This window comes from Glycine soja, chromosome 20, assembly GCF_004193775.1.
Source record: "Glycine soja cultivar W05 chromosome 20, ASM419377v2, whole genome shotgun sequence".
Classification (NCBI taxonomy): domain Eukaryota; kingdom Viridiplantae; phylum Streptophyta; class Magnoliopsida; order Fabales; family Fabaceae; genus Glycine; species Glycine soja.
The window spans coordinates 50,015,825-50,033,118 of NC_041021.1; the positions used below are offsets into that span (position 1 = coordinate 50,015,825).

The 17,294-nt window shown below is 33.2% G+C and overlaps 2 protein-coding genes and 1 pseudogene across 3 annotated transcripts; all 3 read right to left on the minus strand.

Annotated features, from left to right (window-relative positions):
* Positions 1 to 1,638: 1,638 nt before the first annotated feature.
* LOC114401508 (probable pectinesterase/pectinesterase inhibitor 21) lies at positions 1,639 to 4,083 on the minus strand. Its single transcript, XM_028364028.1, has 2 exons — positions 2,921 to 4,083; positions 1,639 to 2,518 (listed from the first exon to the last, which is right to left on the minus strand). The coding sequence occupies exons 1-2, from the start codon at positions 3,969 to 3,971 to the stop codon at positions 1,812 to 1,814; spliced, it is 1,758 nt and encodes a 585-aa protein (XP_028219829.1). The 5' UTR covers positions 3,972 to 4,083; the 3' UTR covers positions 1,639 to 1,811.
* Positions 4,084 to 5,351: 1,268 nt separating this feature from the next.
* LOC114402207 lies at positions 5,352 to 6,202 on the minus strand (annotated as a pseudogene).
* A 4,156-nt stretch (positions 6,203 to 10,358) lies between these two features.
* Positions 10,359 to 14,498, minus strand: LOC114403689. Of its 2 annotated transcripts, none has more exons than XR_003664688.1 (8): positions 13,954 to 14,498; positions 13,754 to 13,871; positions 13,270 to 13,677; positions 12,842 to 13,120; positions 11,877 to 12,397; positions 11,651 to 11,775; positions 11,199 to 11,364; positions 10,359 to 11,105 (listed from the first exon to the last, which is right to left on the minus strand). XR_003664688.1 is itself a non-coding variant. In XM_028366799.1 (8 exons), exons 1-8 carry the CDS (start codon positions 14,148 to 14,150, stop codon positions 10,563 to 10,565), a joined length of 2,352 nt encoding a protein of 783 aa, XP_028222600.1. In that variant the 5' UTR covers positions 14,151 to 14,495; the 3' UTR covers positions 10,359 to 10,562. The 2 variants fall into 2 exon arrangements, 1 of the variants encoding a protein (XP_028222600.1); XM_028366799.1 differs by having other exon boundaries at positions 11,199 to 11,359; positions 13,954 to 14,495.
* Positions 14,499 to 17,294: the final 2,796 nt, after the last annotated feature.

A 17,294-nucleotide genomic window follows, 5' to 3' on the forward strand; every position in this document is an offset into this window, starting at 1 on the left:
TCGATCATCGTTTCTTTCTCTCCGCAACCGAGTGTTTTACGTTGAAACTCGAATAAAATCACGCCTTTGTGTGTGCGCTCGTGTTCTGTGTTTGACTCAACTTATGGTTGTAAACTTAATTTGGTCAACATGGAGTTTGAGTCAAGTTACAAGTTATTATAGTTGTGAACTTTCGTCAAGTACTTTTTTATAAAAAAATGTTGTTTGGAATTTGAATAATATAAATTAATATGACTGTGTGCCAATTGCATTTTGTCTCACCATTCATCTATCTAGCTACAACAGAACTGAGAATGTTCAAAATTGAACCAGATACTTAGTGATTTGTCAATTTTTTTTTAAATCTAAAACATTTTAAAAAAAATCTAAAAAATCACATGTTTTGATTCATTTTTTCAAATCTTGTTATCAAACTTGAACCAATCCAATCCGCATAATATTATATTTGTTACATGAAAAAAAAATTGTGATCAAAATCATTATTTACCGTATACAAAACAGACCCGGCCGGCTAGTATTTAAAATCTAAAACAACTAACAAAATCTAACCAATAATCACATACAATATTTTACATATTTTTTAGATTTTTTTATAAAGTCTAAAAAATCACGTACACTAGAAACTCTTTAAATTAATACTCGGTAAATTAATAAACTCTCTAAAATAATAAATTTGTCCAGACTTGGGCCAATGTAAAAAATTGAAAAACTTAATAAAATAATAAGATAATAATTTTTCGTGAGATTCCTTTATAATTTTCGGTCCCAAGAAAATCATAAATTAATAATTCATAGAACTGAAAAAAATATATTACACTCTATCGAAATATGATTCAATAGTTGTCTATTTTCCTTTAAAGTTTAAGTCTATTTGAAACTCATCTCTAACTTTTCTTATTGCATCCAATAGCTCAAGTGTTGTATTTTTGTATTGTATCATAAAGTTGTGAAGAGTGTTCGACGTCATAAGTGCTTCCTTTTGCGTAACAGGCTCCAAAGACACCGTATCATCTTCGTCGTCATCCTCTGCATTGTTCTCAATGATAGTACCCACAATATCTTTTAAACTCTAAACCTCCGAACATACTTCATTTTCACCTGAGTAGTTCATTAGATTGTCGATATCCATCTTATTACGATAGCCACATTGATTGATCATAGTCTCGAGGTCTTGAGTTTCTTCATCAAAAGTGGATTCATCCAAATTTCTTGCAACGTCACTAGCTGAACTAATTTTACAGTGTCGAAAGCAATTCACTATTGTTTTTTTTCGAACATCTATCGTCCAAGGTTCGCTGCAACATAATTCTAAGAGGCATAGACTAATTTACCTTTTTGTTTGATATGTACAATATAATTACTTAAAAACTCTTTAAATTAATAATTATTAATTTATCAATAAATTAATAACTCTCTAAATTAATAAATTTATCCCGTCCTTACATTATTAATTTATAGAGTTTTAACTATAAATTTTGAGATTTGATTATTTTTAAATCATTTTTCAGTGTTTATTTTTAAAAAAAGATTTTTAAGATACGAAAGAGACCTAGCTAGTATTGAGTTCGTTAACAATAAAATCTCAGAAAGAAGAATTTAATTTAATTGTTAAATGTAAATATACAAAAGAGTCCTAGTATTCTATGTATCCTGCAGGAAGATAAGCATCTATCTGCAGTGTGGGAACTGTGGCAAAATTACAGTATATACAAGACTTGAAACAAATAAAATAAATGTGAAAGACACAAGCATTAAAAATAACTAGTCTCTGGATGCATATTAGCACGGATGCTCCTCCCTAAGAAAGATAATTAGTGCTTATTGGGGGCTGTGACAGCAGAGGAGTAAGGAATCCCAGTGACTTTAATCCAATCATCTCCATGAAAAAATTTGTATGGTAAGTAATGGCTTACGGATTCTAAGGTGAGGGTCATGATCCCGCGCCATTTTACACGCTTGGATTTGTTTGAGCCAGGACCAGTGTTATTGTACTCGGCATAGAAACAACTATCCATACCCGAAAGGCCACTTGGTCCTTGCCATGGCATATACCCTTCGGGTTGAATCAAATCCCCAATGTAAGTGTCCATGAAGATGGTTCTCGAGTGATTCTTCCATGGACGCGCTAGGTAAACCTTGTTATCAAACTTCTCTGTATGATTTGACACAATGGAACTCCCTTGGATCACTGTTCCTGATGGTTGGTGCCTCTCTTTTCTGCCTTGTGCCGTCACAATGCATTGTTGGTTTTCCAATGCCTTTCTGACCACGAAAGTGCAGTTTTGGAAAACAACCACCGCATCACCAAACACGAAGTCAATGGTGCCTGAAATGGTGCAATCCCGATAGAATTGACGCATGGCATGAGCATACAATGTGTCCTGGTACCCATCCATTGAGCATTTATAGAAAATTGATCTGTCTGCTTGGACCCTTATGGCTACTGCTTGATGTTTTTCGGGGCCAGCAGAGTTCTCAAACCCTATATTGATGGCTATAAAGTAATCTCCTAGAATTGCTGCATAAATTAATCAACATTAATTGCAATCCATGATCACTCCCCAAGTAATTTAATATATTTACAAAAATCTCTTAATAAATGATTTGCTGTTTCTTACATTGATACTTTTGGTACTATTTTCAATCAGAATTAGAATTTTATCTTATTAATCTCTGTAATAAAAGTTTTCATTAAAGGTTGACATAAATTGTAGAACAAGAATAAATATCAATAGAACTATATATATTTGAAACTGAATCTAATTTTTTTCTTCTTCTTTTGTTTACATATTCTGAGTCGGCTGCAAATTAAGGGGGGGAATATATAGTAGCTAGTATCATTTTTCATTTTTGGTAAATAGTAGTAGCTAGATGCTATTAGCTCCATATATAAGAACGAAAGGTGGATATATGTACGTACCGACAGAGGCTGTTCTGTAAGTATTAATTCCATCTACGAAGTTTTTGTTGCCGGTGATTCGTGTCTTGCTGCCACCATCACCCACAAACACCACATGGGTCATTTTCTTAGTGACTTCAACGTACTCATGGTAAACACCTTCCTTAATATAAATCACGAATGGCTTTTGGTTCCTCGCAGGCACCTTCTTCAATGCCTGGTTGATGCTCTTGTACTTTCCACTACCATCTTTTGCCACAACCACATTAGGCTTGACTTTGTGAGGACTTTCATGAAGTAATCTACGAACACCAACACCATCCTCCTCAACCCACGAGGGAATAACCTCCTCGTGACCAAAAACATGTTCACCCCCACGAGAATCCTCAACAAGCTCGCGATGCCCATCTTTGTTCACATTCATTTTCGCAACAATGTCTGCAACCTCTGAGATGATGGCAAGGGCATTGCTACTCATGTGCATGGAACTCGTTAACAGGTTCTTCATCTTGTTCCCTGCTTCGTTGGTGGTGTTCTTGAAGCCATCCAAGCATGTGTCTTGGTACGTGATTGCACCGCTAAGCCACACCCTTAAACTATTGAGGATGTTGTCGAGGTTGTTGAGATCAAACTTTCCCATTCTCTCGAGTGACCTCTTGAATTCATCAATGGAAAGATCCATGAGTTGCTTGCATGTGTCAAGTGCCATCTTGGATATAGGGTCATTCTCAACCTTGTGCATGATATCCGTTTTCTTGAGCCCGTTACCTATTTTCTTAATGGTTATGTTGAAGGCAATTTTAATGAGTTCTCTTGGGTCCGTGGTGTTCCCAGCTTCTGCACTCAGGCTTTTCTCGCATTCTTTCGGGTAATCCGTGGGTTTGCAAAGGGTTTTCACCGCTTTCACAGAGGAAGCAACGTGGGACTTGTTATCTTGTGCATCATCGTTGGAACCACCTTTTATATTTAGGTTGACACCAACTGCGACCGCTACGACCACAGCCACTAGGAAGATGGCAGAGACGCCGATGATGACGATTCTCCTCTTCTTTTGTCCGTTTTCCTCCATCATTTTTGATTAAGCGCCCCCTATCAACACCTTCAAATTAAATCTATGCAATACCATAAGAGTAACGCATTGTGAATAACATTTTTTTTAAAACAAATTAGAGTAATTAAATGACAAGAAGAATTACATGCAAATCAAATATAATTGAACTTTGTGGGTTTTTTTTTTTATATGTCTTAACTTGTATTTTGATTCCTCGCGTATTGTGCAAAAGGAGCCACGCAAAGAAGTGAAGGGAAACTGGGATAGGGCCAGTGAAGCTGTGGCAATCCTCAGTCAAACCCTTTTGGAGCGTGAATCTGTGTGATTGGCGGGCAAAATAGAAATTTCTTTATATATAAATGAATGAATGGTTGAAAAGTTGGTAATGCTCAAAGTGACGTTTGGAGTCACATACTAGATTAGCAATATATCTTTTCTAAAAGAAATGAAGCGCAGAAGCCGCACAATATATAGAAAGTGATGTTTGTGTTTTTATCTTGGATCATGCTAATTTTAGCATATTAGAAGCCTATTTGAATTCTTCATCTCAATCACACCATCGTTAGTCCACGGCCTTTCCTTTTTCTCTCGTTCATGCGTAACTTTGGGCGAGCACGGATTTAGCATCTTGTATTATGTGTTAGTTTGGGCAACCTTATGCAAATAAAAAGGACAAAAATGTGCCCAGATATCTAACAAAATAATAAGGTGATAAGGAGAGTCTAAAAAAGTGCCTTCATATTTAGGATAAACATTTATATCATTTTAAAATTTGAATTAGGCTTAACTCAATCTATAAAATCATCCTATATAATAAGGGTTGTTCCACATTTATATATTCTATCTTATATTATCTTTAATTGATATGAAATTTGAATTTTTTTAAATAAAAAAAAATGTGTTGAATGATGATGCAAATTATAGAAAAAAAAAGAAAGTCCTAAAAGCTCGTGTCATGATTTATCTAGAAGTCAAATGTACTACAAAAATATAAGGGTATTCTTAAGAAAAATCTAAAAATATTTGGGACTTAGTAGATAATAATATTCTAAACAAATGTGTAAATCTAAAATAATTTATCTCTAGAAATATCATATCACCGACCTTACTAGCCTATAAAAAGATTTACATCATCTTATAATCACTTGTGAGAAAATCAATAACACTTTGCACTGTCAAAAGAGCTACAAGCCACTAAATCATCTATCACTTCTCTTCAAATATTTCTAACTACACCTCCTTAAATCCCACGCTACTAACTACTATCCAACAACTAACCAATTTCCTATTCTCCTAAAATACTAACAAAATGATCTTTCTACTTTTCTTAAAAACTTGGTACTTGATTTATTAGTATTATTATTTTTAATTTTCTTGGCATACATAAAAAAAATGCATTCATACATATAACGGTATTAATAGATGCATAAGGTATCTCGTTGATACAATAAATTCAATCAGAATACAAGTAGAAATGCGTAAGCAGCACGAAAAAATTCACTGTAACCCAGCTTTGAAAGGCACTCCTGTCTGGGGCAGCCATTTGTCACCTTGAATAAACTTGTGCACCGTGAAATCATCTGCATCCTTTTCATCAATGAGATGGTACCCTTCCCATGTTACCCTATTGCTAGTGTTAGAACCAGGTCCCCAGTTAGCAAACTCTGCATAATACAGCGTGCTCAAAGCAAAATCCCCTGACCATTCGTTCCACCCTTTGGATCAATTAGGCCATCCGTGAAAGATTGCATGTAAACAGTCCTCGAATACTCCTTCCAAGGCCGACCCAAATATGTCTTTATACCATTATAATTGTTAGTAGCATCACCCAAGTCACTGGCTGCTATTGTGCAACAGTTTTGTATGGAGACGCTGGTGTTTTGGTTTGGATCGGTTCGGCCTTGTGCAGTGATTGCATTGAATTGGTTTTGCATAGGAAGTCTTGTATACATGTTACAATCCTGGAGTACTGCCGCTGCATTGCCAAATATGAAATCCACTGTGCCATAAATGTCACAGCTTTTGTAGAATTGCCTTAGGGAATGTTCGTACAATGTGTCTTGGTAACCCTCAAAACTACAACTGTAGAACGTGGACATGTCTGCCCCGTTTCTCACAGCCACCGCTTGATGCTTGCTGGACGCCGCAGTGTTGCGAAATGTTATGTTCACTGCAACAAAACCTTTTCCAACTACAGCTGCACAACACACAACTCGGTTGTAGCAAGCAGATTGGTCTAATATGTGACAATTTTATGAATTGGCATAAGAAAAAGTTAAAAGTTAAGTACAGAAGGTCGAATTGAATGTCTCATAGGAAAATAGTCTCTAATAAGACTATGTATAGAAAGTATCCAGTTAGAGTCAAAGAAAAAAATATTGATCATTCATCATGAGATTTTTAAAAGTCATCATTTTTTAAGTAGTTAAGTTTCACTTTTTTATGTTAGATTTCAGTGTTAAACTAACAAATAATTGAGTAAAGTTATTTAACAGATATATAAAGCATCTCGAGAATTGAGGCTGGGATTTATTAACATTTTACTCTCATAAAAATCGCCCGCTCATATATATCAGTGTTGGATTTGAGACCTTTGTGTTAAGAATAATATCTAACTAACTTGATTTCAGTCCTTATCAGACCCAAGTGCTGGAATTAATGCGCATGCATTAACAGATAATATGTGAAATTTTAGAACATGATATCTAACGCGAGCTTTCGACCTAGCTTACCGAAAGTCGCAGATTGGAAACTGGTCCATCCAAGCATGTTTGTTGGTTGGTTCAAATGGCACTAAGCAAGGTTTGCAAGTCATAGACCTGATAACTAGTCAGTCACGGTGTTTTCAATGGCTTGGAGGACACTGAACAAGAAATCAGTATTAAGTTCTGAAAGATTGAGACAATCTTCAAGGGCGTGTACTGTTGAATGAGGAATGGTGTAGTGGTCTCTGAGATAAGAAGAGACCAAATTGAAAATGGATTTTGTGATTGATAAGGATTGCTGAAGGAAGAAACGGCATTGGTCTTGTATGGATAAATATTGAGAAGCTGCTGGCAGAGTAGTTTTGCAGAATGATGGGTAGGGTGTAGTGTCGCATGTGTCATTTGGAGTGGAGGAGAAAGCTGCATGAGATGAAGAAAGAAAGAGGGTGACGAGAAAAACAAGGGTGTACAAGGTAGTCCATGTTTACATGTTTGTGGCCATAGCTATGGGTTGATGCTTGTGAAGAATTAACGTATGCTATTATTGCACATTTATATTTATAAGCTGCATTAACTTGACTACATCTTCAGGGTATAAAATCTGGTCGAGAGGAACAAACGGTGTCGTATTGTACGAATGGACATGGCCAATTGGCCACATAGTTATGGTTCTCGCTGTAACTTGATTTCAATCAACAAAACGAACAAAAGCTTGAGTTAGTGGAAGGCATGTTTAAATTCCAAAATGCGTAGGAGTAAATATTTTACTTACGTGATACGTCTCCATTTCATGGCCTTCACAACCATCACAGATTCACAATTCACAAATGGATAGATTCTATGCGTATCAGCGTACATCTTTATTAATTCAATCAATCATTTAACAATCAGCAGTCCCTATTCAATTGTTAATTAACATTGTCAGCTCTCAATGACAAAATATATTTCTCTTTTTTACTCTCAAGTTGTAAAGATTATCATCAGCTATAACGATAACGACCAAGCCTTTAACACAGAAAAATTGACAAAATAGTATAAAGTTAGCCATATCCTCATTATTGTGTCAGAGAATTGTTTAACTTAACAAGTAGTAGAAGAAAGTTAATCTACGATAGTCATTTAAACTTTTTAAATATAGTAGTACTTAGTTTTTTTTTTCTGAATATATAATACCATTATTTTGTTTTTCTAATTACACATTATTAGATTAAACTAACGTACTCACCCATTGTATGGTTATTAAGATTTAAAAATAAAAATCTACATATATCATTTCAACAAAAATGAAATTATGTGTGTTGAAAAGAAATAAAATCTAATTCTACATTATAAATTATAATTTACATAAATTATTATTGTGATATCTCTCTCTTTCCTTATCCCTTAACTAGACATCATCAATAATATATTCTCATTCTTCTGTCTTTTATAAGTGTATTAAATATACTACCTTTGTAACTAGTCAAAAAATTCTGTTTCAATAATCTCAAACAATCTTCTATTTATCTTTATTCATATACTTGATTTCTTAACCATCAATCTCCAAATTGAACTTCAATAGTTTTTTTAATTAAAATGAATTTAATTCTATAATATAAATTAGAATGCAGAACTTGAAGCATAGGACTTTCTTTCTTCTCACTAATATCCCTCGGTCATCTAATGGCCGATCACTTCATGCTTAATCTTTTTGTGTTTACGCACACAACTACAAAACTGCATATCCCTTGAGTCTCTTCTCCTCCATAGTTTAAAGGGCAACCACTTTCATGCTTTCTTTGTGCTTACATACTCAAGACGATAAAACTATGTATCTTCTTGATCATTTAATGGATGATCACTTTCACGCTTAATCTCTTTGTACTTACGCACTTGAGACTTTGGTTGGTCTCCATTATTGAACCCAGTTGGGCTTTCATTTTTTACTATCCTTAGGTATTAGCAGAGTGTTCATGATTGTGAGTTTAACATCCTACTTTTTGTGTTGCTTAGTCGTTAAGCAACTTTAATCACTCTTGATACATGTCCAAGGGTCTTAGGGCAACAAATAGAATATTGTGATATACTCTTGTGAGAATATCCTATTGATCAGTTATTGTATAGTCCTATATAAACATTAGCGTTTGACCTAGAAAGATAGATTTCACTTCACACTTGAATGTTTCTTGACTAGATCTATCTCTAAGGCATGAACTAGCTACACTATCTTAATTAGACAATCTCTATATTTTTTTCCTCTTTTTTCCTTCATATATGCATTTCACACATTACCCTTACAACTAGCCAAAAATTTCACTCTCGGTTATCTCAAATTGATCCTTTTATCTTTATTTATACACTTAATAGTTTTTTAAAAGAATTTTTTAATAGTTAAAAAATAATTATATATCACAATTTAAGTTTTCATTATAAATCTAAAATATAAATTCTATATTCAAAGATGTTTACTGAATATAATTTAATTTATATATTAAAAACATTGATTTATAATGAATTTAAATTATATGCAAACAAAATTTATCTTGGCTAAAATACTAGTATAATAGTAAATGTCTTCATTGATAATAGTAAATATTCTATTTTATGTATATAAATAAATATAGGACTTAAATTTAAAGAAGATATTATGAAAATAAATTATTTAAATTAAGATGCAACGTTTCTATATTTATTAATTTGGTATAATGCATCAAATTTAAAATTTAGAGATAAATAACAATTTCAAGAGTATCAAGATTTAAAAATTAATTTGAGATTAATTAAATTCAATAAATAATATTAGAGGAATATATATATATATATATATATATACACACACATAAAATTCTCTAAAAAAAACATGTGATGGAAAATAAGGACCTATAATATAAAAACAATTATGAGAAATGCTAGCTATACTCTCACACTCTTTTTTCAACATCCTTTTTGTGATTGACTTAATTTTTTAAAATGATCAATTTTGATAAATCTCATATCTAAATCAGGAGAAAAAAATTATTAAATGATAAATTAAACCTATTAAAATTAATTATTCTTAATAAATTTCAATCAATCAAAAAAGAATATTAGATTGTGTGATTAATATTTCTCCATAACTATATATATGTAAATGACTACACTATCACGTTAAATAACATGTGCTGAAAGCCTGCAACGTTCAATAATTGGCTGCACTGTCACAATAAGAAACATGTGCCGCAAAGAATTGGTTGTAGAGTAAATTGTATGTGTAAAAGTGTTATAAACCATAAATCATAGTTAAATATAACTTTTAAGGAAGTTAATCAGAAAGGCAATTAATATACAAAGGAAGTTATATTGAAAAATCAATTATAATTAAACTAAAAAAAAAACTTTACATTGTAGTGCATGCACTATTTATCCTCGATTTTAAATCCTCAATTTTCATATATAAGTTATGAGAGAAATTATTATTTAATATAAGTAGAAACTAAGAAAAAAATGAAAATATTATTTAACAAAATACCAAATCAATGGAATTTTTCTTTCAATTGAATTCAGTATTTCTCAAACATTAAAATTTTGATTCAACTGTATAGAAGTTGTATATTTAGTTTTTTTATTTAAAAAATTACATAACTAAATTCAATTAAACTCAATTGAATTTGAATAAAATTTGTGTATGAGTAAAATTGGAAAAAATTTGTTTAGTGCCACACTACACAAGAGAACTCACACCACATTTTTTTCAAAAAATTTAAGACGTTAAGGATCTTAAAACTTACATGTTCTCCTTTTTACCTAATTTGGAACTTTAGGTTGACATTTGCACTCCTACACATTTTTCTGGCTCATAATTTTGAATTCCGGAAAAAAAGTAAACTTGAAGAAAGCTAAATTTTGTGCAAACAATGATAGTACTAGTATTTGCTAAAATTAAAGAGACTTAACTTAAAATTCCATGTTTGTATAACTTGTCACTACCTTCCACTGGCGATTGACTTAATGTTGGATACCTTTTAAGCTGATCTACTGAATCAGATTTCATCAAAACCCCAGCATTCCAATGCCAAGGTTGAAGATAAGTTGAATCAATGGACGAGGACCATGAAGATGGATGAAGTATCACAGAACCCCAATCCCTACTTCCAAGCCTTGCTTCTTTTAATCTTCTCCTCACCAACAACCCTCCCACGTCTTGTTTCTTCATTTCTGATACGCTTTTGAGTATTGAAAGGCAAAGAAGAAGCATCAGTACTGCATCTTCTTCTGGCAATACTTCAACAACCAATAGCCTCCAATTTAGAAGAGCAGTTGCTTTTCCATCTGGGTTATCTTCTGTGAAACGTACTACTGTTATAAAACTCTCCTCATCTTCCTCTTCGTCAACCTCTTTCTCCTCTAACTCGGTTTTCATGTCTTCACCTTTTCTCTTTGACTCTGTTTTCTTTACTTGATATTGCATCTGCCTCCCTCTCAATAGCAGTACCTGCAATTGATGATTGCAACTTAGGAGTTAGCCTGATTAAAAAGCAAAATTTGTGTTTGATTTCAAGATAATGTGTAGAGAAGTTGACACTACCGATGACTCTGGAGATGTTTGATTTAGCAAGCTAAAGGTGAGACCTGACACTGATTGTGATGACTCCCATTGTATTGTCAGTTCATCTCCTGTTGAAAAGCACCATGCAGCTTTACATTGTTCAGTAGGTTCCTTTGGTGTTGCAGTGGCCACCACCTTTTCTGTACTAGACAGAAACAAAAAAAGAATATTTGAGATTTGTTTCACAAGGATAGGAGCAAAAACTACCTTCAGACAACTTCTGAATCTGAACTAATATAAAAAAAATAAAAGAAATAAGACATGAGAGCAAGATATTTTCTGAGCAGAAGTATAGTTTTTTAACTATTCACACCAAAAACTTAAGTTCCTACTCTCTAGTTTCTCCTCCTACTCGTGACCACATGCCTGCAAGGAAGTTAAGACAAAGATCTACCGTGATTAAATTTATGTAACATGTTCATAAAACATACCAGGGGCTCTACCAATGTAACCGGCAACATAAGACCAAGATCCTTCACGTATCTCTATAATCCTATCTTCCCATTTTACAGCTGAAGGAGCTTCACCCCCTCTTCTCCAAAATCCTCCTCCTACCCTGTAGTTCAAATATTTGCCTGTTAACAAGTACAAAATGGTATTGTAGTATTAACTGTACCAAGTATATCTTATTATCAAGGTAGAGTTCATGAACTTCACCTAATTCTAATAACAAAACACACTCTCCCTGCATGATCAAGAACTGTGCGAGACAACCATCGGCCTTCTTGTGGACGATAACTATTCATCTTCAGAATCACATCAGATATCATAGCCCCAGAATCATCAGTGACTCGATCAGGCACACATTTCAACAAGTATGGTGCTTGAACTGGTGGGGTTATTGACGTAACAACATTAACCTGTTGACTAACTTCCTTTTCCAAAGTTAAAGAATCTGCTCTCAATAAATCATTCCAGCGGAACGACACAGTATCTAGCAGGCTACTTCCTCTTAGACAGTTACCACCATGACGACGATAGTCAAACATAACTCCCTTAGTCCCAAACTCACAGTAAAAGTGCCAAGCTTTTTTCCACGAATCATTGGTGAAATTGGAGAAGGCTTTATCTAACTTTAGTTCACTATGACACCTAATTATTTGGAGACGTAGAAAATCACGGTTTACATCCTTCTGCGATGTTGTTATTCTTTGCTTAAGCCTCACAAACACACAGGCCTGCATTGTAAAAATTAGAGACACTTCATTCTTTTGCAATACTGTCACTGCGATATATGTCCATGATATCCGTGATATTCTAGAACTGTTTGAAATATGTTAGATATTGTTGCAACACCACCACTTATACATTATGACATAGAAGCTATGGGGGTAGTTTCCTCATACATGTATGAAAATATTACAAACAAACACAATTGAATGGAGTATTAAAGAAAATCCTCGTGTTTAGGAAAACTAAAGCAAAAGAATATGGTTTCGGATTCTATTGTTTCTACAACCAAGCTGATGATGTTGTTCCCTAACATTAACCACACAAAACAACTTTAGGTCATTTACAACAAAGACTGAACAGAAAAGAGCAACCCAGTACTCAACATTCTAGCAAGTATAAAAGAAAAGATAACAAAAGAAGCATATAGAAAAAGAGAATATGAAATTGACCTCCAGTAAAAATCTTGGAAGCATGGACCTGTATTTTGTATTTACATCGGTGCCCGAATCCTCCCAATAGACAGGGGATTTGATTGAGATAACACCCTCCAACGTCAAAGGCACCTCTCCACCAGCTTTCTCATAAGGTTGATTGAACGCCCTATCCCACAACTTCTTGGTTTCTTCAAACTCCTTTTCCTTCACCTTTTCAGACAGAGTTGCCACCTTCTCCAGATCACCTTCTATAGCTAATGCTTTCAAATCTTCACAATACACTGTTGGGTAGCTCTACTCCAATAATATATATATATATATATATGTAATATAGAATCAGAAAATGGGAATTGAGAAAATTAAGCAAGGAAGAAAGTCACCAAAAGAACAAATAGGTAAGTAAACTTGGTTCAAACGAAATTGAAGTACAAGGTGAAACACACCTGGTGGGTCAACCACATTAAGAGGATGTCCGAAGTAGGAACCAAACGCGAAGAGAAGTCACGCGCGAACCTCAGCAGCATAAACAAGAAAGCCTTGTATCGCTGTCTCGCAGCTATCAAGTAGACCACCTCGGACCTGTACGGCTCTACAAACATGGAACACAGCAACACCCTCTGCTTTTCAACTTCCTTAAACACACTCTCCTTCAAACACCCCCCAACAACAACCACAGTATCCAAATCCTGCGAATCCGAACTCGCCTCGTTCTCAAACGACTCCAACGGGTATCTACTGCTCCAAATCTCCATGCACCGCATCAACGCGTAGTCTCTGTTCTCTTCATCAAAGATTCCCGCTTTCCCAATCAGCTTCGAGAATCTCGTTTCACAGTATTCCCTGTAACTTACCTAAAAATAAATAAACAGCATTAAATACTGAATAAATTTTACTTTTTTATTTTTCAAGGATAACTAACGAACTTACGGGGTTTAAAGTGTGACAGAACCAAACCCAGTGGATGTCAAGGGGAGGAAGAATCGTGGGAGGGGAAGAGTAGGGCAGCGTGAGATCAGCAATCAACGGCATCCAGAAATCATGGTACCTGTGAAAACGCTCCACCGTGAGATGAGATTACTGTACCAAGAAAACACACGAGGGAAGCGCTATTAGTGTAAAGAGTTGACCTTCTCACGGCTTCCACCATAATGGGGGTGTGGTGAAGCCACACAGAATCTGCCACTGTCCTCAGGAACCAGATATTTCGCCTGGCCGCCGACACGAGATCGATTCCGAATGGCATCGCGGCGATTTCCGGTAACTCGCCGAGACTTTGGGAGGAAGTACTCGGCGAGATTTCGGAACCGTCGAGATTCTCCGACATCGTTTTGGTGGCTGTAAAGTTGAAGAGTTGTTAGTAAGTTAGGCGCATGATTGAGTTGAGTGCAGAGAGAGAAAGATGGTTGCGTCTTTAATGAGAGGTATTAGGATGTGTTGAAATGGATCAAGACGTTGTTTGTTTTGTCGGAGATTGGAACAAAGAGAATGAACGGAAAGCAGAGATGGAGTTAAGGAAGACAAGAATGACTGCAATTTAAGGTAACCCTGTTTGACCACGTGTGACGATCCCGTGGCATGGTCATTCATGGATGCATCTGCAATTCCACTCGATTAGTACTACTGTAGTTTTCATTTAAATTCTAACGAAGATAATTATATTATAGCTAACTTTTGGGTTTTCTGTTTGCTATAGTTTGTGCGATCAGTTACGTTAAAGATTTATGGTATAAATAGCTCCAATGCATACACATTGAAAAAATAATATTTCCTTTTTTACCATAATAATCATTGTGTCAGAATAAAATTTTTTATCACTTATAACATTATTTTTTTAAAGGCCCTTTATTAGTGCAATAAAACTAAATTTAATTAATGATCATAAAATTAAATTTATAAAATTATTATTTTCTTTTATTTATTATAATGAGACATTGGAATGGAAGGAGGAATAGAATATTTGTTTTTGGTAAGATAGTTTGTCAATTGTAGAAAGAAAGAGGTTAAAAAAATATCAGTATTTTAGTGCTTTATAAAAAAAAATATTAATCAAAGATCAACTATGACTATTTACATGTAGTTGTTTCGAGTTTAAATCATGAATATATAATCAATAGATATAATATATTTGTCTAACTTTCAACCAAAAACTCTATCTGTCATATTGTATTATTTAATTTACACCTTTTATCTTTCTTTTGTTTGCATTTTAAAATACTGACTCTATTTTGTTTTTGTTTTCCCATTCAAAGCTTGGGCTTCTCGTCTAGTTTGGTTTAAAATTTATATTATTTATGATAGTCCTATTCAATTCAAGCTGAATTGTGTTTCATAAAAAATACCTGTGATAACTAGAAAAAGGATACCAATAAAAGTATTGTCCTGTTAACAAATTTACTTTCTTAAGTCTTTCAAAAATCACATTCCAAACATTAAAAAAAAAATACATTCAAAACATAAAATTAAAGAACTATTAATCATGAGTACTTGTAAGTAAAACTAGCTAACCGGGGAGATAAAATTCTGTGTGCTGGTCATTGTGGTCTCGTGGTCCCAACCCCTGGTATGGCAAAATTATAATGCAATCCACATGTCAGCACGTGGATAAAGGCACAGGAGCAAGATACCACTATATTCGGGTGATCAATCGATGATTCACCGTGCATTTGGCCCACGTACATACGATGGGGATGTCTTTGTTTTCTTAGCATCATGCTGCCATTTTTGCTAACTGCTCTGCTCTCACGTCACTTACATAAATAAAGGTTTCATTACGGGTAAGCCCAAATACGTAAACCAACAGCAATTCGAGTATTTGATCAGTTCGAATTGAATAATAAGTTGGTAAGATATGAGTAATTGGCATCCGACGAATAAGCACACAAGAAATAGTTGATTGATATAATGCCATCGTCCATAAACATTAATGATGGACTGAGATGTTATATGTTAGATGTTGGACTATAAGTGTATCATAAAGTTTTATATTAGATTATAAGAATGAAAAGGTTTAACATTAGAGAAAATTCATAAATTAATATTTTAAAATTTTAAGATTTTAAGATAAGATGCGGTGAAGTTTCATAATAAAAATAAAAAGGTTAAACATACTAAAAAAAATTGAAACTTGAGTCTTAAAGTTTTTAATTAATATGTAATATCAATATTTACTTATATATTTGTTCATGTCTCATTATTAATGTATACAATAAGTAAAAAAATATTAAAATAAACTTAAATATAATATTTTTTTTCTAAAGAATAATATTTTTTTAAAACAAAAACTTAATTTTTTTTATCCATAAAAATTAAAGACAGTGACGGTTAACTTACGTATCCTACCCAACCAAGAGCTAAATCCCCTGACACAAAAACCTAATTTGAATATGCTTGAAAAAAGAGAAAAACATAATTTACTCAAATTAATTTAAAATGAAGATGCTAATGGGTGCGTGAAGTCGTGGTGATGACAAGCATTGTAAACTGATATAACTATTATTTGACGTGAGACGAAACGTATATGATGATTAATAATCTGATGATGACTTGTTTAGGTGGAGTAAAATTCTAAATTAAAAACTATTTTTTTATGTAATTAAGTATATGTGGTGTATCATTTTTCTGTTTGTATATATTTTTTTCTTCTAAAAATTGTATTTCTAAAAATAAATTTAATTCATCAATATTGAGCAATTACTTTGTTTCAAGATAATTTTAAGGTTAAGATATTTTTCTTTAAACTCTTACTATCTAACGAGTAATCAATATCACTATTTATGGAAAGAGAGAAAATTTAATATGATGAGGCTTATTTGGGAAAAACAATATTTAATCACTCTTAATAAATTAAATTTATTTATTATGTAGTAATTATTAATATTAAATATTTTAAAAATCTATTACGAAGTAAAAACATTTTTTTAATGCAAAAAAGAGTGTTTTACACGTTTTGGGACAGCTTAACCTTAAAGTCCCAGTGGACCATTTTAATAAGCAAAATGAATTTGGATGACTTTTTTTATGACGTAAATTGTAGAATATGTTTTTGAATTTAATTTTCATAGATTATCATGTTAATTTTTTTTCTTTATCACTTTAAATATTTTTAGATGTTAACCAATCAAAAATATATTACATATATTTTTAAGTAATTATTATAAAAATTATTTAACTAATCGTAGGTACATGTTAGGCAACATAACGAATCAAAAAGTAATCTATTATTAAACAAAAATATAGAAATCTTTTACCATGTGACGTGAGCACATCTAAATTATATTCCAAGTTAATAAGATACGGCACTCATACACAAATTTCAACAAAATTATAATGTATATATTCTGTCATATTGTTCTATGGTACCTAGTTTGACATCACAAATGAGTCCTGAAACACATTATGCGTGAGAAGGACTGGGATATAACTTAAACTCTATAATACGCATATGAAACTTTTGCGGGATTATCGCCAA